The sequence below is a fragment of the Cetorhinus maximus genome, chromosome 19 (assembly GCF_964194155.1).
Source record: "Cetorhinus maximus chromosome 19, sCetMax3.hap1.1, whole genome shotgun sequence".
In the NCBI taxonomy this organism is placed as follows: Eukaryota; Metazoa; Chordata; class Chondrichthyes; order Lamniformes; family Cetorhinidae; genus Cetorhinus; species Cetorhinus maximus.
The window spans coordinates 10,836,977-10,859,107 of record NC_135897.1 but is presented as its reverse complement, the minus strand read 5'-3'; the positions used below and the strand labels follow the sequence as shown (position 1 = coordinate 10,859,107).

The following is a 22,131-nucleotide window of genomic DNA, read 5'->3' as shown; positions in this document are numbered from 1 at the left end:
TTTTTCAAGTGGGTGGCTGTGGTTCATTTGCAGGATGAAAATGTCGGGTTATACTGAGCTCGGTTCCGTAGCGGACCTCGTTATAGCTGGGTAGTTTTTTTGCAGGGCTCTGAGGAAGAGTCATACAGACTCGAAACGTTAACTCTGTTTCTTTCTCTACAGGTGCTGTCAGACCTGTTGAGTTTTTCCAGCATTTTCTGTTGTTGTAGTTTGTAGAAGTATTGTTTGAGCACACAGAGGGCAGCAAGGTTGTAGTGGGGCTTGTACATGAGTTCAGCATCATGCATGCCAAGTGTGAGCAGGTGGAAAACAATGGATTTGCAATCAGAGAATGTGCAGAGGTGAGTTAAACGGGTAGCTGACACACGAGGGGGCTGTGAGATCAGGGAATACACCTGGAACAGGGCTCTGACGCGGGTCTTTGTGTTTGTTTTACAGATGTCCATTGAAGTTCCTCCCAGTTTGCACTCTCACAGAGCAGGGAAACCTTAGTAATGGCTTATTCCATCATCCTCAGCAATACCAGTGGTCAGCAGTGTGCCCAGGAGAGCAGCGAAGAGAATCTGTTCTTCTCCTCCTTCTACGGGGTGGTTTTCGTGCTGGCTTTTGTTGGCAACATTCTTGCCGTGTGGGTTTTCTCCTGCGATAAGAACGCTAACACAACCACTAACATCTACCTGATGCACCTGGCAGTGGCCGATCTCTCGTACGTGCTGATCCTGCCCATGCGGATGGTCTACCACCTGAGCCAGAACCATTGGCCCTTCGGCGAGGTGCCCTGTCGTATCACTGGCTTCCTCTTTTACCTGAACATGTACGCCAGCATCATCTTCCTGACCGGCATCAGTGCCGATCGCTTCCTGGCCATCGTGTACCCGGTTAAGTCCATGCGCATCCGGAAGCCGCTCTACGCCAACGTGGTCTGCATCGTCCTGTGGGTGGTCATCGTGGTGGGGGTGGCGCCGATGCTCGGGGCACCACAAACCCTCCAGGCGGGCAACACCACCACCATGTGCCTCCAGCTGTACCGGGAGAAGACCTCCAGCTTTGCCCTGGTGCCCCTCACGGTGGGGTTCGTCGTTCCATTTGTGATCACGGTGACCTGCTATTTACTGATCATCCGCAGCCTTCGCAGGGGGAACCGCATCGAGAGGCACTTGAAGGACAAGGCCATCAAAATGATCATCCTGGTGCTCACTATCTTCCTCATCTGTTTCGTGCCTTACCACATCAACCGGTACGTTTACATCCTGTTCACCAGCACCGCCCAATCCAGCTGCCGAGACAGGAGGCTTATTGCCCTCAGTAACCGCATCACCTCCTGCCTAACCAGCCTCAACAGCTGCCTCGACCCTGTCGTTTACTTTTTTGTGGGGGAGAAGTTCCGAGAGCGGTTCTGTCACTTTGTCTGCGGCCAGAGGAAGCGAGCGCAGTCCGTCAGCCATGAGACCAAAACAAACGAGAGCTCCCTCAGCGGCAAGTCTGAGCTGTAGCACCGCCAATAACCGCTCAGCAATACCTCATTGCTTTTCTAGGCGCTGGTGCATATGTGTGTGTGAGTGCATGTGTCTCTGTCTTTGTGTGTTTGCTGAGTTGCCAGGGTTGGGAATTGCGTACAAATCTAAATCATCACAACACGGAGATCTCAGCCAGTGCATGCCAGCCAGTGAAATCTCAGCCAGTGCACACCAGCGAGCTCTCAGCCAGTGCACGCCAGGGAGATCTCAGCCAGTGCCGCCAGTGAGATCTCAGCCAGTGCACACCAGTGAGATCTCAGCCAGTGCATGCCAGTGAAATCTTAGCCAGTGTACACCAGCGAGCTCTCAGCCACTGCACGCCAGTGAGATCTCAGCCAGTGCATGCCAGTGAGATCTCAGCCAGTGCATGCCAGTGAGACGTCATCCTGTGCATATCAGTGAGATTTCAATCATTGCACGCCAGTGAGATCTCAGCCAGTGCATGCCAGTGAGCTCTCAGCCAGTGCACACCAGTGGGATCTCAGCCAGTGCCGCCAGTGATATCTCAGCCAGTGCATGCCAGTGAGATATCATCCCATGCACGTCAGTGAGATTTCAATCATTGCACGCCAGTGAGATCTCAGCCAGTGCATGCCAGTGAGATTTCAGCTGTTGCATGCCAGTGAGACTACAGCCAATACAGGCCAGTGAGACCTCAGCCAGTGCACACCAATGAGAACAGTCAGTACATGCCAGTGAGAACTCAGCCAGTGAACAACATTTAGACCTTAGCCTGTGCACAACAGTGAGACCTTAGCCAGTGTATGCCAGTGAGATCTCAGCTCATGCGTGCCAGTGAAATCTCGGCCAGTGCATGCTGGTGAAAATACTAGTGAATATATTAATGAAACTCTCTGAGCGTATCTTTGATGATGTTTGTTGTAATTATTCAGAGTCTGGGTGTAAGGGAGTAGCTTCATCGTTGAGGTGACCTTTTGTGCGATACCTTAAAATGTAGGCGGGGTAAAAACGTGTGTATGTCTGTTTTTGCGTGGTAGTGTGTCTATATTTGTGTCTTTGTATGTCTGGGTGTATGTGGCTCTCTCTCAATGTCAGGTTGTGGTTAATGATTGAGCTCCATGACATTCAGTGACAAGCTCCATGAACAGGTCAAAAACAAGGATGCTCACCAATATCTGGAACGGTCAAAGGAAACATTCAGTGAAATATTTCTGTGAGCAGGATTGTGTCCGCGGGGGAAAGGTTAGCAGGGGAGGCAGGGAAGATAGGTCGGGGGGGGGGTGTGATGGCAGTCAGCGGGAGGCTGGCGGGGGAGGGGGAGCGGTGGGCAAGCTTACCCCAGGGAAGCTTGGTGGAAAATCCAATCATCCTCTACAACATGGCTGCTGCAAGCTTTACAATGGGTCCCCTAACAAAAAGGAAAATTGCCAATTCCAGGGCACAGTAAGATGTACTGTTGCAGCCAGCATACCAGAGATGGTCCAACCATGAAATGCATAATTCTTTTCTTTCCTTTTATCATTCTGCCCCTTAAAGAGGCAGTGTGATCAGAAGTTTCTGATTCATGCAAAGTGCTTACAGTGGCGCCTGCTTTAAAGTGGACATCAAGCACGTTTCTTTGTAAATACAGTCACACCTATGCCGGTGAAGTGCATTCTTCTAATTAGACAGGTACATTCAAAGCTGGAGAGTTCCTGAGAACTCGTTTCAAAGCAGAGTAACTTACCAAAACCTGGGCGTCCAACGCCAGGTAGACATGCAGTCGTCAGAAAGGATGAATAATCACAAGATGCTAGGTGCCCGTCTCCAGCTAACGGAGAGGTCCTGAGGCTAATAATACTGAGAGTCAGCCTTCACCAGCCAGGGGGAGCTCCTCCTGCATGTCTTCCCAATTTGTTGACCAGTGCTGACCTGGCACAGTTTTCCATTTGATGGCTTCAGACTACACTTTGGGTGATTGATTGATTGTTTAGCTTGTCTTTGTGCACCTGTACTAACTAATGGCTGTAACAATGTGCACTACTGAACTCCCAGGGAAAGTGACAGCTGTACATGGGCACAGAGATGGTCCAACCATGAAATGCATAATTCTTTTGTTAAGCAGATACCACTCGATTATTTGGTTAGGTATTACATGGAATTTATAGCCAAGAAACCGGCCAGTCAATCCAACTGGTCTGTGCTGGCATTTATGCTTCACACCAGCCTCCTCCCACTGTACTTCATCTCACCCTAGCCTTACTTTGCCTGATACCTTTCCCCCCACCATGTGTTTATCCAGCTTCCCAATGTTGTATAGAAAGTCTCTTGTGCCATGTTCCATTTCTGATGTTGTTGGCTGCTCATAGAGTTATGGTCGCCCCATACAGTAGAGCCACATTGAGTCATTTTGAAAATTCACAATTGCCCCTATTCAGCTGCAATCAGGTGGGGAAGTTCCTGCAGAGCATGACTGTCCCTCTTTGTTACCACCGGAACAATGAACTCACTTCGACACAATGGCCTCTGGGGGAGATCTGTTACCACCCAACAATCATAGCCATTACAGCACTCAAAGGAGGCCATTCAGCCCATTGTGCCTGTACCTGTGCCAGTACCAACTGGAGCTGAAAATTTTCCTGCCCCTCACCCAATGCCCTTTCACATTATTCACCCTTCGAAATGATATTATAGCCTCTGCAGCAGAAGGCCTTTGAGGTGAAACGTTACTCGTTCTTACAATGCTCCATGCGTGCAAACATTTCTTCCAGCCTCCACCTTCACTCTTTCAGTATTCAACCCCCAGTCCCCCCCACCCCCTTGTTACCAATTCACCAACCACTGGAAACAACACATCATTATTTACCCTCTCAAAAGCATTAGTCTTTTTGGAGACACCCCTTTGACACCTGGTTAACCTTCCCTGTTTCAGTGAGAGAGAAAAAAGACACTTCTCGAGCCTCTGTTTTAAATCTCCAGTCCTCAATCCTGGCAAGAGTCCAGTGAATGTTGCCAGTTCACACTCCAGGACTCTATTCTACAATGAGATACCCTGAGGATAATACTCCAACTATTGCCAACAGTCAGTATTGATCCAGCCATTCCTGTTAAGTCAGACTCCTGGTCAGTTATGATATAAACCTCGTATTACTATGGTAATTTGTATATAGTTTCTGTAGATATCATTCTGCATTACATAACACTAGAAGAAATGACATTCAGCTTTGATATGAAAACATGATTTGATGTCAATGATTTGCGGTGACTAATAGCAGGAGAACTGTGGTCTTGCTCCTCTGGTTTACTCTTCTCCAGTGTTTGTGCTCACTGACAGTGGGGCTGAGTTCCCCCAGAACTCTCTAAAGGTTTGCCCAATTCTGCCTGATCCAGCCTACACAGCAGGCGGGGTTGGGGGATGGGGTGTGGGGTGCTGGTTTGCGATTTTAGCCCCCAAAGATTGGGTTGGTATGGGTTGGGTGGGAAGTTAAAATGTTAACAATCTGAATCATAGCAGCAAATGCTGCCCATTTTTGGTTTTGCGGAGGAAACACAGGGGGCTACCAACCCACCCTGTTCCCAGGTGACAGTCAGAGCATCAGCCACATGTTCAGCCACAATTTCCACTTTAATTTCTTGGGACGGCAGCTGAAGGAAGGCGAGGAGGGTTGGCTTGGCAAAGTGAGAGCCTGTCCACCTATCTACTGTATCCAGCATGCTCACCCCACCGGGCACTCCGTCTCCACCCATCTGATCAAGCCCCCCTCCCCGTCCCACCAAGCCCACAATCTCCGAGCAAACCCCTCCCCCCACACACTGGTCTCCTACACTGCACCCCCTCAGTACTCTATCCCATCCAACACTCTGCAGTTTTCTCTATGTAACACATCTCAATCTTATGGTGGAATTTTACGCTGGCGGCATTTTACTGACCCGCCAAAGTCGATAGACTTTTGAATGGTTCGCCACATTTTACGGCCCAGAAACCAAGGTGACAGGGCCATAGAATCCGCTCTTAGACTCAGAGACACACTCCAGCGTCCATATCACTCTCTATATAACACACTCCAGCCTCCCTGTGACTCTCTATATAACACACTCCAGTCTCCCTGTGACTCTCTATATAACACACTCCAGTCTCCCTGTGACTCTCTATATAACACACTCCAGCCTCCATATCATTCTCTATATAACACACTCCAGCCTCCCTGTGACTCTCTATATAACACACTCCTGCCTCCCTGTGACTCTCTATGTAACACACTGCAGCTGCCCTGTGACTCTCTATATAATACACTCCAGCCTTCGTGCTACTCTCTGAGTAACACACTCCAGTCTCCCTATGACTCTCTATATAACACACTCCAGCCTCCCTGTTACTCTCTATATAACACACTCCAGTCTCCCTGTGACTCTCTAACATACACCAGTCTCCCTGTGACTCTCTATATAACACACTCCAGCCTCCCTGTTACTCTCTATATAACACACTCCAGCCTCCCTGTGACTCTCTATATAACACACTCCAGCCTCCCTGTGAATCTCTATATAACACTCTCCAGCCTCCGTGACGCTCTATATAACACACTCCTGCCTCCCTGTGACTCTCTATATAACACACTCCAGTCTCCCTGTGACTCCCTATATAACACACTCCAGTCTCCCTGTGACTCCCTATATAACACACTCCAGCCCCCATGTGACTCTCTATATAACACACTCCAGTCTCCCTGTGACTCCCTATATAACACACTCCAGCCTCCCTGTGACTCTCTATATAACACACTCCAGCCTCCCTGTGACTCTCTATATAACACACTCCAGCCTCCCTGTGACTCTCTGAGTAACACACTCCAGCCCCCATGTGACTCTCTATATAACACGCTCCAGCCTCCCCATGACTCTCTATATAACACACTCCAGCCGCACTGTGACTCTCTATATAACACACTCCAGCCTCCCTGTGACTCTCTATATAACACACTCCAGCCGCACTGTGACTCTCTATATAACACACTCCAGTCTCCCTGTGACTCTCTATATAACACACTCCAGCCTCCCTGTGACTCTCTATATAACACACTCCAGCCGCACTGTGACTCTCTATATAACACACTCCAGTCTCCCTGTGACTCTCTATATAACACACTCCAGCCGCACTGTGACTCTCTATATAACACACTCCAGCCTCCCTGTTACTCTGTATAACATACTCCAGCCGCACTGTGACTCTCTATATAACATACACCAGTCTCCCTGTGACTCTCTATATAACACACTCCAGCCTCCCTGTTACTCTCTATATAACACACTCCAGCCGCACTGTGACTCTCTATATAACACACTCCAGCCTCCCTGTTACTCTCTATATAACACACTCCAGCCGCACTGTGACTCTCTATATAACACACTCCAGTCTCCCTGTGACTCTCTATCTAACATACACCAGTCTCCCTGTGACTCTCTATATAACACACTCCAGCCGCACTGTGACTCTCTATATAACACACTCCAGCCGCACTGTGACTCTCTATATAACACACTCCAGTCTCCCTGTGACTCTCTATATAACACACTCCAGTCTCCCTGTGACTCTCTATATAACACGCTCCAGCCTCCCTGTGACTCTCTATATAACACACTCCAGCCTCCCTGTGACTCTATATATAACACACTCCAGCCTCCCTGTGACTCTCTATATAACACGCTCCAGCCTCCGTTACTCTCTATATAACACGCTCCAGCCTCCCTGTGACTCTCTATATAACATGCTCCAGCCTCCCTGTGACTCTCTATATAACACGCTCCAGTCTCCCTTTGACTCTCTATATAACACACTCCAGCCTCCCTGTTACTCCCTATATAACACGCTCCAGTCTCCCTTTGACTCTCTATATAACACACTCCAGCCTCCCTGTTACTCCCTATATAACACGCTCCAGTCTCCCTGTGACTCTCTATATAACATGCTCCAGCCTCCCTGTTACTCTCGACATAACACGCTCCAGTCTCCCTGTGACGCTGTTTCTAACACGCTCCAGCCTCCCGGTGACTCTCTATCTAACATGCACCAGCCTCCCTGTGACTCTCTATATAACATGCTCCAGTCTCCCTGTGACTCTCTATATAACACACTCCAGCCTCCCTGTTACTCTCTGAGTAACACACTCCAGCCCCCATGTGACTCCCTATATAACACACTCCAGCCTCCCTGTGACTCTCTATATAACACACTCCAGCCTCCCTGTTACTCTCTGAGTAACACACTCCAGCCCCCATGTGACTCTCTATATAACACAGTCCAGCCCCCAAGTGACTCTCTATATAACACGCTCCAGCCTCCCTGTTACTCTCTATATAACACACTCCAGCCTCCCTGTTACTCTCTATATAACACACTCCAGCCTCCCTGTTACTCTCTATATAACGCTCTCCAGCCGCACTGTGACTCTCTATCTAACACACTCCAGCCTCCCTGTTACTCTCTATCTAACACGCTCCAGCCTCCCTGTGACTCTCTATATAACACACTCCCACCTCCCTGTTACTCTCTATATAACACACTCCAGCGTCCCTGTTACTCTCTATATAACACAGTCCAGCGTCCCTGTGACTCTCTATATAACACACTCCAGCCTCCCTGTTACTCTCTATATAACACACTCCAGCCTCCCTGTTACTCTCTATATAACACATTCCAGCCTCCCTGTTACTCTCTATATAACACTCTCCAGCCGCACTGTGACTCTCTATCTAACACACTCCAGCCTCCCTGTTACTCTCTATCTAACACGCTCCAGCCTCCCTGTGACTCTCTATATAACACACTCCCACCTCCCTGTTACTCTCTATATAACACACTCCAGCGTCCCTGTTACTCTCTATATAACACAGTCCAGCGTCCCTGTTACTCTCTATATAACACACTCCAGTCTCCATGTGACTCTCTATATAACACGCTCCAGCCTCCCTGTGACTCTCTATATAACACACTCCAGCCTCCCTGTTACTCTCTATATAACACACTCCAGCCTCCCTGTTACTCTCTATATAACACACTCCAGCCTCCCTGTTACTTATATAACATTCTCCAGCCTCCCTGTGACTCTCTATCTAACACACTCCAGCCTCCCTGTTACTCTCTATCTAACACGCTCCAGCCTCCCTGTGACTCTCTATATAACACACTCCCACCTCCCTGTTACTCTCTATATAACACACTGCAGCGTCCCTGTTACTCTCTATATAACACACTCCAGCCTCCCTGTTACTCTGTATATAAGACACTCCAGGCTTCCTGTTACTCTCTATATAACACGCTCCTGCCTCATTCTTACTATCTATATAACACACTCCAGTCTCCCTGTGACTCTCTATATAACACGCTCCAGTCTCCCTGTGACTCTCTATATAACACGCTCCAGTCTCCCTGTTACTCTCTATATAACACGCTCCAGTCTCCCTGTGACTCTCTATATAACACACTCCAGCCTCCCTGTTACTCTGTATATAAGACACTCCAGGCTTCCTGTTACTCTCTACATAACACGCTCCTGCCTCATTCTTACTATCTATATAACACGCTCCAGTCTCCCTGTGACTCTCTATACAACACGCTCCAGTCTCCCTGTGACTCTCTATATAACACACTCCAGCCTCCCTGTGACTCTCTATATAACACACTCCAGTCTCCCTGTTACTCTCTATATGACACACTCCAGGCTCCCTATTACTCTCTATATAATACGTTCCAGTCTCCCTGTTGCTCTCTATATAACACGCTCCAGTCTCCCTGTGACTCTCTAATTAACACACTCCAGTCTCCCTGTGACTCTCTATATAACACACTCCAGTCTCCCTGTTGCTCTCTATATAACACACTGCAGCGTCCCTGTTACTCTCTATATAACACACTCCAGCCTCCCTGTTACTCTGTATATAAGACACTCCAGGCTTCCTGTTACTCTCTATATAACACGCTCCTGCCTCATTCTTACTCTCTATATAACACGCTCCAGTCTCCCTGTTACTCTCTATATAACACGCTCCAGTCTCCCTGTGACTCTCTAATTAACACACTCCAGTCTCCCTGTGACTCTCTATATAACACGCTCCAGTCTCCCTGTGACTCTCTATATAACACACTGCAGCGTCCCTGTTACTCTCTATATAACACACTCCAGCCTCCCTGTTACTCTGTATATAAGACACTCCAGGCTTCCTGTTACTCTCTATATAACACGCTCCTGCCTCATTCTTACTATCTATATAACACGCTCCAGTCTCCCTGTGACTCTCTATACAACACGCTCCAGTCTCCCTGTGACTCTCGATATAACACACTCCAGTCTCCCTGTTACTCTCTATATAACACACTCCAGCCTCCCTGTGACTCTCTATATAACACACTCCAGCCTCCCTGTGACTCTCTATATAACACACTCCAGTCTCCCTGTTACTCTCTATATGACACACTCCAGGCTCCCTATTACTCTCTATATAATACGCTCCAGTCTCCCTGTTGCTCTCTATATAACACGCTCCAGTCTCCTGTTACTCTCTATATAACACACTCCTGCCTCCCTGTGACTCTCTATGTAACACACTGCAGCTGCCCTGTTACTCTCTATCTAACATACACCAGTCTCCCTGTGACTCTCTATATAACACGCTCCAGTCTCCCTGTTACTCTCTATATAACACGCTCCAGTCTCCCTGTGACTCTCTATATAACACACTCCAGCCTCCCTGTTACTCTCTATCTAACACGCTCCAGTCTCCCTGTTACTCTGTTTCTAACATGCTCCAGCCTCCCTGTGACTCTCTATATAACACGCTCCAGCCTCCCTGTGACTCCCTATATAACACACTCCAGCCTCCCTGTGACTCTCTATATAACACACTCCAGCCTCCCTGTGACTCTCTATATAACACACTCCAGCCTCCCTGTGACTCCCTATATAACACACTCCAGCCTCCCTGTTACTCTCTATATAACACGCTCCAGCCTCCCTGTGACTCCCTATATAACACGCTCCAGCGTCCCTGTTACTCTCTATATAACACACTCCAGGCTTCCTGTTACTCTATATATAACACACTCCAGCGTCCCAGTTACTCTCTATACAACACACTCCAGCCTCCGTGTTACTCTCTGTGTAACATGCTCCAGTCTCCCTGTGACTCTCTATATAACACACTCCAGGCTTCCTGTTACTCTCTATATAACACACTCCAGCGTCCCTGTTACTCTCTATATAACACACTCCAGCCTCCCTGTTACTCTCTATATAACACACTCCAGCCTCCCTGTGACTCTCTATATAACACACTCCAGTCTCCCTGTGACTCTCTATATAACATACCCCAGCCTCCCTGTGACTCTCTATATAACATGCTCCAGTCTCCCTGTGACTCTCTATGTAACATGCTCCAGTCTCCCTGTGACTCTCTATATAACACGCTCCAGTCTCCCTGTGACTCTCTATGTAACATGCTCCAGTCTCCCTGTGACTCTCTATATAACACACTCCAGCGTCCCTGTTACTCTCTATATAACACAGTCCAGCGTCCCTGTTACTCTCTATATAACACACTCCAGCCTCCCTGTGACTCTCTATATAACACACTCCAGCCTCCCTGTGACTCCCTATATAACACACTCCAGCCTCCCTGTGACTCTCTATATAACACACTCCAGCCTCCCTGTTACTCTCTATATAACACACTCCAGCCTCCCTGTTACTCTCTATATAACACGCTCCAGCCTCCCTGTGACTCCCTATATAACACACTCCAGCCTCCCTTTGACTCCCTATATAACACGCTCCAGCCTCCCTGTTACTCTCTATATAACACGCTCCAGCCTCCCTGTTACTCTCTATATAACACACTCCAGCCTCCCTGTTACTCTCTATATAACACACTCCAGTCTCCCTGTGACTCTCTATATAACACACTCCAGTCTCCCTGTGACTCTCTATATAACACGCTCCAGGCTTCCTGTTACTCTCTGTATAACACGCTCCTGCCTCATTCTTACTATCTATATGACACACTCCAGCTTCCCTGTTACGCTGAGTAACACACTCCGGCTTTCCTGTGACTCTCTATCTAACATACACCAGCCTCCCTGCGACTCTCTATATAACACACTCCAGTCTCCCTGTGACTCTCTATATAACACGCTCCAGTCTCCCTGTTACTCTCTATATGACACACTCCAGCCTCCCTATTACTCTCTATATAATACGCTCCAGTCTCCCTGTTGCTCTCTATATAATACGCTCCAGTCTCCCTGTTACTCTCTATATAACACACTCCAGTCTCCCTTTGACTCTCTATATAACACGCTCCAGTCTCCCTGTTACTCTCTATATAACACGCTCCAGCCTCCCTGTGACGCTCTATATAACACGCTCCTGTCTCCCTGTGACTCTCGATATAACACGCTCCAGTCTCCCTGTGACTCTCTATATAACACACTCCAGCCTCCTTGTGACTCTCTGAGTAACACACTCCAGCCCCCATGTGACTCTCTATATAACACTCTCCAGCCTCCCTGTGACTCTCTATATAACACACTCCAGCCTCCCTGTGACTCTCTATATAACACACTCCAGCCTCCCTGTGACTCTCTATATAAGACACTCCAGTCTCCCTGTGACTCTCTATATAACACACTCCAGCCTCCCTGTGACTCTCTATATAACATACCCCAGCCTCCCTGTGACTCTCTATATAACACACTCCAGTCTCCCTGTGACTCTCTATATAACACACTCCAGTCTCCCTATGACTCTCTATATAACACGCTCCAGTCTCCCTGTGACTCTCTATGTAACACACTCCAGCCTCCCTGTGACTTTCTATATAACACACTACAGCCTCCCTGTGACTCTCTATATAACACACTCCAGCCTCCCTGTTACTCTCTATATGACACACTCCAGGCTCTCTATTACTCTCTATATAATTCGCTCCAGTCTCCCTGTTGCTCTCTATATAACACGCTCCAGTCTCCCTGTTACTCTCTATATAACACGCTCCAGTCTCCCTGTTACTCTCTATATAACACGCTCCAGTCTCCCTGTGACTCTCTATATAACACGTTCCAGCCTCCCTGTGACAATCTATATAACACGCTCCAGACTCCCTGTGACTCTCTATATAACACGCTCCAGCCTCCCTGTGACTCTCTATCTAACATACACCAGCCTCCCTGTGACTCTCGATATAACACACTCCAGCCTCCCTGTTACTCTCTATCTAACACGCTCCAGTCTCCCTGTGACTCTGTTTCTAACATGCTCCAGCCTCCCTGTGACTCTCTATATAACACACTGCAGTCTCCCTGTTACTCTGTATGTAACAAGCTCCAGGCTTCCTGTTACTCTCTATATAACACACTCCAGGCTTCCTGTTACTCTCTATATAACACACTCCAGCGTCCCTGTTACTCTCTATGTAACAAGCTCCAGGCTTCCTGTTACTCTCTTTATAACATGCTCCTGCCTCATTCTTACTATCTATATGACACACTCCAGCCTCCCTGTTACTCTGAGTAACACACTCCGGCTTTCCTGTGACTCTCTAGATAACATGCTCCAGCCTCCCTGTGACTCTCTATATAACACCCCCCAGCCTCCCTGTTACTCTGAGTAACACACTCCAGTCTCCCTGTGACTCTCTATATAACACGCACCAGCATCCCTATGACTCTCTATATAACATATTCCAGTCTCATTGTTACTACCTATATAACACGCTCCAGCCTCCCTGTTACTCTAAGCAACACAGTCCAGCTTTCCTGTGACTCTCTATATAACACGCTCCAGCCTCACTGTTACTCTCTATATAACACGCTCCAGCCTCACTGTTACTCTCTATATAACATGCTCCAGCCTCCCTGTTACTCTCTATATAACACGCTCCAGTCTCCCTGTGACTCTATATATAACACACTCCAGTCTCCCTGTGACTCTCTATATAACACGCTCCAGTCTCCCTGTGACTCTCTATATAACACGCTCCAGTCTCCCTGTGACTCTCTATATAACACGCTCCAGTCTCCCTGTGACTCTATATATAACACACTCCAGTCTCCCTGTGACTCTGTATATAACACGCTCCAGCCTCCCTGTTACTCCCTATATAACACACTCCAGTCTCCCTGTGACTCTGTATATAACACGCTCCAGTCTCCCTGTGACTCTCTATATAACACGCTCCAATTTCCATGTGACTCTCTATATAACACGCTCCAGTCTCCCTTTTACTCTCCATATAACACACTCCAATCTCCCTGTGACTCTATAACAAACTCCAGCCTCCCTGTGACACTCTATATAACACACTCCAGTCTCCCTGTGACTCTCTATATAACACACTCCAGTCTCCCTGTGACTCTCTATATAACACGCTCCAATCTCCCTGTGACTCTCTATATAACAAACTCCAGCCTCCCTGTGACTCTCTATATAACACACTCCAGTCTCCCTGTGACTCTCTATATAACACGCTCCAGTCTCCCTGTGACTCTCTATATAACACACTGCAGCCTCCATGTTACTCTGTATATAACACGCTCCAGCTCCCTGTGACTCTCTATATAACACACTCCAGCGTCCCTGTGACTATCTATATAACACACTCCAGTCTCCCTGTGACTCTCTATATAACACACTGCAGCCTCCATGTTACTCTGTATATAACACGCTCCAGCCTCCCTATGACTCTCTATATAACACACTCCAGCCTCCCTGTGACTCTCTATGTAACACACTGCAGCCTCCATGTTACTCTGTATATAACAAGCTCCAACCTCCCTGTGACTCTCTAAGTAACACACTGCAGCCGGCCTGTGACTCTCTATATAACACACTCCAGCGTCCCTGTTACTCTCTGTATAACACGCTCCAGCCTCATTGTTACTATCTATATGACACACTCCAGCCTCCCTTTTACCCTGATTAACACACTCTGGCTTTCCTGTGACTCTCTATATAACACGCTCCAGCCTCTCTGTGACTCTCTATATAACACACTTTAGCCTCCCTGTTGCTCTTTATATAAAAAACTCCAGTCTCCCTGTTACTCTCTGTACAACACACTCCAGCCTCCCTGTTACTCTCTATGTGACACACTCCAGTCTCCCTGTGACTCTCTATATAACACGCTCCAGTCTCTCTGTTACTCTCTATATAACACGTTCCATCTCCGTGTGACTCTCTATATAACACACTCCAGCCTCCCTGTGACTCTCTATATAACACACTCCAGCCTCCCTGTGACTCTCTATATAACACACTCCAGCCTCCCTGTGACTCTCTATATAACACGCTCCAGCCTCCCTGTGACTCTCTATATAACACGCTCCAGTCTCCCTTTGACTCTCTATATAACACGCTCCAATCTCCCTTTGACTCTCTATATAACACACTCCAGCCTCCCTGTGACTCTCTATTTAACACACTCCAGTCTCCCTGTTACTCTCTATATAACACACTCCAGTCTCCCTGTGACTCTCTATATAACACAATCCAGTCTCCCTGTGACTCTCTATATAACACACTCCAGCCTCCCTGTTACTCTATATAATACACTCCAGCCTCCCTGTGACTCTCTATATAACACACTCCAGTCTCCCTGTGACTCTCTATATAACACACTCCAGCCTCCCTGTGACTCTCTATATAACACACTCCAGCCTCCCTGTGACTCTCTATTTTACACGCTCCAATCTATATAACACACCTTAGCCTCTCTGTTACTCACTATATGATATACTTTAGCCTCATTGCTGCTCTCTGTGTAATACACTCAGGCCTCACTGTTACCCTGTGTATAATGCACTCCATCCTCATTGTTACTTTCTGTATAGCACACTCCAGTCTCCCTGTTACTCTCTGCATAACACACTTGAGCCTCCCTGTTGCCCTATGTATAATGTACTCCAGGCTCACTGTTTCATCTCTGTATAACATACTCCTGCCTCATTATTACTCTCTATACAACACATTCCAGCCTCACTGTTACTCTCTGTATATCACACTCCAGCCTCATTGTTACTCTCTCTATAACACACTCCAGCCACATTCTTACTCTTTATATAACACCCTCCAGCCTCCCTGTTACACTCTGTATAGCACGCACCAGCGTCTGCTTTTCTTTCTGTGTAACACATTCCAGCCTCCCTGTTACTCTCTGTATAACACACTCCTGCCTCATGGTTACTCTCTCTTTAACACACTCCAGCCACATTCTTACTCTTTCTATAACACACTCCAGCCTCCCTGTTACTCTCTGTATAGCATGCACCAGCGTCCCTTTTACTGTCTGTGTAACACAATCCAGCCTCATTGTTACTCAGTGTAATGCACTGCAGCCATTTTTTTACACTCTGTATAACACACTCCAGCCTCACTGTTACTCTCTATATGACACACTCCAGTCTCCATGTTACTCTCTGTATAACACACTCCAGTCTCCCGATTACTTTCTATATAACACACTTCAGTGTCCCTATTACTCACTGAATAAAACTCTCCGACCTCGTTGTTACTCTCTATATAACACACCCCAGCCTCCCTTTTACTCTCTATATGATATACTTTAGCCTCATTGTTGCTCTCTGTATAACACACACCAGCCTGATTGTTACCCTCTGTATAACACAGTCAGACCTCACTGTTACTCTCTGTATAACGCACCCCAGCCTCATTGTTACTTTCTGTATAGCACACTACAAGCTCACTGTTACTCTCTGTATAACACACTCAAGCTTCCCTGTTGCTCTATGTTCAATACACTCCAGTTTCACTGTTTCTCTCTATATAACACACTCCAGCCAAATTGTTACTCTCTCTATAATACACACCAGCCTCCCTTTTACTCTCTGTATATCACGCACCAGCCTCCCTTTTACTCTCTGTGTAACACACTCCAGCCTCACTGTTACTGTCCACATAACATACTCCAGTTTCACTGTTATTCTCTGTACAACACACTCCACCCTCATTGTTACTCCCTGTATAACACACTCCAGTCTCCCTGTTACTCTCAACATGACACACCCGAGCATCCCTATAACTCTCTGTATAACACACTCGAGCCTCCCTGTTGGTCTATGTATAATACACTCCAGTCTCACTGTTTAACTCTGTATAACACACTCCAGTATCATTGTTACTCTCTATGTAACACATTCCAGGCTCCCTGTTACTCTCTGTATAACACACTCCAGCCACATTCTTACTCTCAGTGTAACACACTCCAGCCTCATTGTTACTGTCTTTCTAAAACTCTCCAGCCTCCCTGTTACTCTATGTATAACACACTCCAGCCTCCCTGTTATTCTCTATACGATACACCCCAGCCTCATTGTTACTTTCTGTATAACACACTCTAGCCTCACTGTTACTCTCTGTATAACACACTCAGGCCTCACTGATACTCTCTGTATAACGCACCCCAGCCTCATTGTTACTTCCCGTATAACACACTACAATCTCATTGTTACTCTCTGCATAACACACTTCAGTCTCCCTTTTGCCCTATGTATAATAACACACTCCAGTCTCACTGTTCAACTCTGTATAACACACTCCAGCCTCATTGTTACTCTCTATATAACACATCCCAGCCTCATTGTTACTCGCAGTGTAACACACTACAGCCACATTTTTACTCTCATTCTAAAACGCTCCAGCCTCCCTGTTACTCTATGTATAACACACTCCAGTTTCACTGTTACTCTCTGCATAACACACTCGAGCCTTACTGTTACTATCTGTATAACACTACAACCTCATTGTTACTCATTGTATAACACACTCCAGCCTCATTGTTACTTTCTGTATAATGCACCCCAGTCTCCTGGGTACTTTCTGTATAACACACTTCAACCTCCCTATTACTCACTGTATAAAACACTCCGACCTCATTGTAATTCTCTATATAACACATCCCAGCCTTCCCGTTACTCTCTATATGACATAATTTCGCCTCATTGTTGCTCTCTGTATAATACACTTCCGCCTCCCTTTACTCTCTGCATTACACACCCGAGCCTCCCTATTACTCTCTGTATAACACACTCGAGCCCCCCTGTTGCTCTATGTATAATACACTCCAGTTTCACTGTTCAACTCTATATAACACACTCCAGCCTCATTGTTACTCTCGATATAACACATTCCAGCCTCCCTGTTACTCTCTTTATAGCACACACCAGCCTCCCTTTTACTCTCTGAGTAACACACACCAACCTCATTGTTACTCCCTGTATAACACACTCCAACCTCATCATTACTCTCTGTATAACACACTCCAGCCTCCCCATTACTCTCTGTATAACACACTCCAGCATCATTGTTATTCTTTGTATAACACACTCCAGCATCCCTGTTACTGTCTGTATAACACACTCCAGCCTCCCCATTACTCTCTATATAATACACTCCAGCATCATTGTTATTCTTTGTATAACACACTCCAGCCTCCCTGTTACTGTCTGTATAACACAGTCCAGCCTCCCCATTACTCTCTATATAATACACTTCAGCCTCATTGTTACTCTCGATATAACACATTCCAGCCTCCCTGTTACTCTCTTTATAGCACACACCAGCCTCCCTTTTACTCTGTGTAACACATTCCAACCTCATTGTTACTCCCTGTATAACACACTCCAACCTCATCATTACTCTCTGTATAACACACTCCAGCCTCCCCATTACTCTCTGTATAACACACTCCAGCATCATTGTTATTCTTTGTATAACACACTCCAGCCTCCCTGTTACTGTCTGTATAACACACTCCAGCCTCCCCATTACTCTCTATATAATACACTTCAGCCTCATTGTTACTCTCTGTATAACACACTCCAGCCTCCCTGTTACTCTCTATATAATACACTCCAGCATCATTGTTACCCTCTGTATAACACACTCCAGCATCATTGTTACTCTCTGTATAACACCACTCCAGCCTCATTCTTACTTTCTGTATAACACACTCCAGCCTCCCCGTTACTCTCTGTATAACACACTCCAACATTATCATTACTCTCTGAATAACTCACTCCAGCATCATTGTTACTCTCTGTATAACACATTCCAGCATCATTGTTACTCCCTGTGTAACACACTCCAGCCTCCCCGTTACTCTCTGTATAACACACTCCAACATTATCATTACTCTCTGAATAACACACTCCAGCCTCCCCGTTACTCTCTGTATAACACACTCCAGCATCATTGTTACTCTCTGTATAACAAATTCCAGCCTCCCTTTTACTCTCTATATAACACACTTCAGCCTCACTGTTAATATCTCTATAATACACTTCAGCCTCCCTCTTACTCTCTGTATAACACACTCACTGTTATTCTCTGTGTAGCAAACTACAGTCTCACTGTTACTCTTTGTATAACACACTCCAGCCTCCCTGTTACTTTCTGTATAGTACACAGCAGCCTCCCTGTGACTCTCTGTGTAACACACTCCAGCCTCACTGTTACTCTCTATATAAAACACTTCAGCCTCATTGTTACTCCCTGTATAAAGCACTCCAGCCTCCCTCTTACTCTCTGTATAACACACTCACTGTTATTCTCTGTGTAACAAACTACAGTCTCACTGTTACTCTCTGTGTAACACACTCCAGCCTCACTGTTACTCTCTATATAAAACACTTCAGCCTCATCGTTACTCCCTGTATAAAGCACTCCAGCCTCCCTGTTACTCTCTGTATAACAAACTCCAACCCCACTGTTTCCATATAAATTCCTGGGATGGATATTCTAAACATGCTGCCTGTAACCAGGGATTATCTGCAGTTTAATATATGAGCTTGAGGTCTGTTAGCCTGCATTTGCATGAATTCCCTTCCTTCTACACAGCTCTGTCCCGGTCATCTTTTCCTTCTCTGTGTTGTCTACCACATTAACAGTTATCTTGTATATAGTCTGTGTACAATACTGCGATTGATCAATGTATTTGTCTGTAATTTTGACATTTTTGAACAATAAATGACACTTTCACAAACTCTGAATTGACTATCTTTTCTTGGTGTCACATATTCCTTTGTGTGAAAGATTAATGGAACAAAAACAGATTGAAAAACGGCAGTATTAGATTTCACTATCTCCACCCTGATCAGAGTCATCTACTTTCGCTGGACAATGTCCCTCATATCTCTGTGGCCAGACTGAGAGACAATATTTAAATTATGAACTGGAAACAATCTGATCATTGAGTTGGATATGTTTAAGAATAAGGGGTCTCCCTTTATGACATAGATGAGGAGCACTTGTTTTCTCTCAGAGGGTCGTTAGTCTGTGGAATTGTCTTCCCCAGAAAACAGTGGAGTCTGGGTCATTGAATATATTCAAGGCTGAGCGAGATAGATTTTTGATCAACAAGGGAGTCAAGGGTTATAGGGGACAGATAGAAAAATGGAGTTGAGGCCACAATCAGATCAGCCATGATCTTATTGAATGGCAGGGCAGGCTCGAAGGGCCGAATGGCCTACTCCTGCTCCTAAGCCCCATGTTCCTAAGTTCCAATGCTCTAATGAAACACTTCAATTCTATCATCTAATTGGACATCAGTTCCTGTGCAAAAGACACAAGCACATTCTCTAGTGGCCATCTCCATTAGATTTTCTGTCATTGTCAGACAAATGGCTTTAGGTTTTTGTTAGAATTAGATTAAATCTTTAGCACCTGAAGTAAAGTGGGAACAACATATTAAAATGGTTCTTGCCTTGTGCATCTTTCTCCCCTTGCTCTGAAGAAGCAAGAGCCCATTTATTTGATATTAAGTTGAGGCCTCTTTTTTGTGCTGTGTTTAATCTAGCTGATTTCTGTGTCTGAACATACCTGCCTGCATTTTTGACAAAGCCCAGGTCAGCCAGAGCCACAGAGCAAATCTCACAGCAGAAACAGTCCGGGTGCCAATTATTGTTCATTGCTTTGATGACACGGCCAATGATGAACTCCCCTGGGGAGATAAAAGGAAATAAAATAAAAATGAAGCACTAAACACATTTCTGCTCAGTGTCAGTCCCTCTTGGCCAGGCAGTGCTGAACAGGTTTGGAGTAGAGAGTGAAGGGTGGCCTCATAAACCTGGTCCCTTCCTAACTAACCATCCCAGAAGAAACGCGGAACAAGTCCATCCTGAAGGAGACTTGGAAGAAAGTCCATCTGAGAGAAAGCTGGTGCAAAACTTTCCAAATAATATGAGTTTTTTTGCAAACTTGGGGCTATCCAAAGCAGCCGTCAGACTTTACCATGGTCTAAAAGAACATGACTGATGGGAGCAAGAGCTCAGTCTGTTCCCCATGATCCACTGGTATGGGGTCGGATGGTTGAAAGTGTGAGAAGTTATTCACTTAATGGTACAGACTGGGACTGTGGGATAGACACATTCAAATTACAGCAAAACATTTCAGTTGCCAACATCTCGGGGAAATTGAAACCCCCTCGATACAGGCTGGGACAGGGGCTGTGGGGAAATTGAAACCCCCTCAATACAGGCTGGGACAGGAGCTGTGGGGAAATTGAAACCCCCTCGATACAGGCTGGGACAGGGGCTGTGGGGAAAGTGAAACCCCCTCGATACAGGCTGGGACAGGGGCTGTGGGGAAATTGAAACCCCCTCGATACAGGCTGGGACAGGGGCTGTGGGGAAATTGAAACCCCCTTGATACAGGCTGTGACAGGGGCTGTGGGGAAATTGAAACCCCCTCGATACAGGCTGGGACAGGGGCTGTGGGGAAATTGAAACCCCCTCGATACAGGCTGGGACAGGGGCTGTGGGTGAAGGTTCAATCCGTGGGTACATAAATGAATCCAGTAACAATCCATCAGTCTTCACAACCTGCAGGCTCAAAGACAGAGTTTGAACAGTTTAAAGGGTTGTGTCAGACCGGGTACCGAGTTTAAATGGACGTGTTACATTGATAACTTTCCAGAGTTTAGAGTTTGGGAGTATTTGTGATTTCAGAGTGTGTGTGTTCATCTTTTATAAAGCAAAAACTGGGACTGTGAATAGTGTCTTTTTTCTGTGAATGTCTGTTTGTACAGGTGTACAGGTGAATTGTTGTGACCCACCCTGTTACCAGCCAACCCTGCGCAGCCTTGGGATCTTCCTCTGCTCAGATGGCTCGGTGACAAAGCAAAGAGCCAATTCAACCACTACCCAGGGTACATGAGAAACTAGAAGAAAGAATAAAATTAAGAATATCAAATACCCAGTTTTGCACAGTAAATGGGATTGGGAATAGCAATCAGCACTGCTGAATAAACAGATATAGACACACACATGCGCACACAGATGCATGTAAACACACATATTGACATACCTCACACACGTATGCACACACACATCAGTGCACTCACATGCGTGTGCTTTCATACAACCTCACATGCAGCCACACAAATGTGGGCAAAAACACCCAGACAGGGGCACACACACTCACTCACTCACTCACACACAAACACTCACTCACACACACACTCACTCACACACATACACACACTCACTCAGACACACACACTCATACACAAATACACACACACACACTCACAAACTCACTCGCACACACACACACACACTCACTCACATGCACACGCTCACACACACACATGCACTCACACTCACATGCGG

The 22,131-nt window shown here is 46.5% G+C and overlaps 2 protein-coding genes across 5 annotated transcripts in view; one reads left to right on the top strand and one right to left on the bottom strand.

Annotated features, from left to right (window-relative positions):
• LOC144693640 (LIM and senescent cell antigen-like-containing domain protein 1) overlaps positions 1 to 22,131 on the bottom strand; it is a 158,418-nt gene that overhangs the window by 68,656 nt on the left and 67,631 nt on the right. For all 4 annotated transcript variants that reach the window (XR_013579580.1, XM_078563485.1, XM_078563483.1 and 1 more), the window contains exon 4: positions 20,342 to 20,462. Coding sequence is in view for 3 of the 4 variants with exons in the window: in XM_078563485.1 (XP_078419611.1) it covers positions 20,342 to 20,462 (121 nt within the window). In the remaining variant the exon portion in view is untranslated. The remainder of the gene's footprint in view (positions 1 to 20,341; positions 20,463 to 22,131) is intronic.
• Positions 495 to 1,523, top strand: LOC144694142 (uracil nucleotide/cysteinyl leukotriene receptor-like). The gene has a single exon (XM_078564490.1). The coding sequence runs from the start codon at positions 495 to 497 to the stop codon at positions 1,491 to 1,493; it is 999 nt and encodes a 332-aa protein (XP_078420616.1). The 3' UTR covers positions 1,494 to 1,523.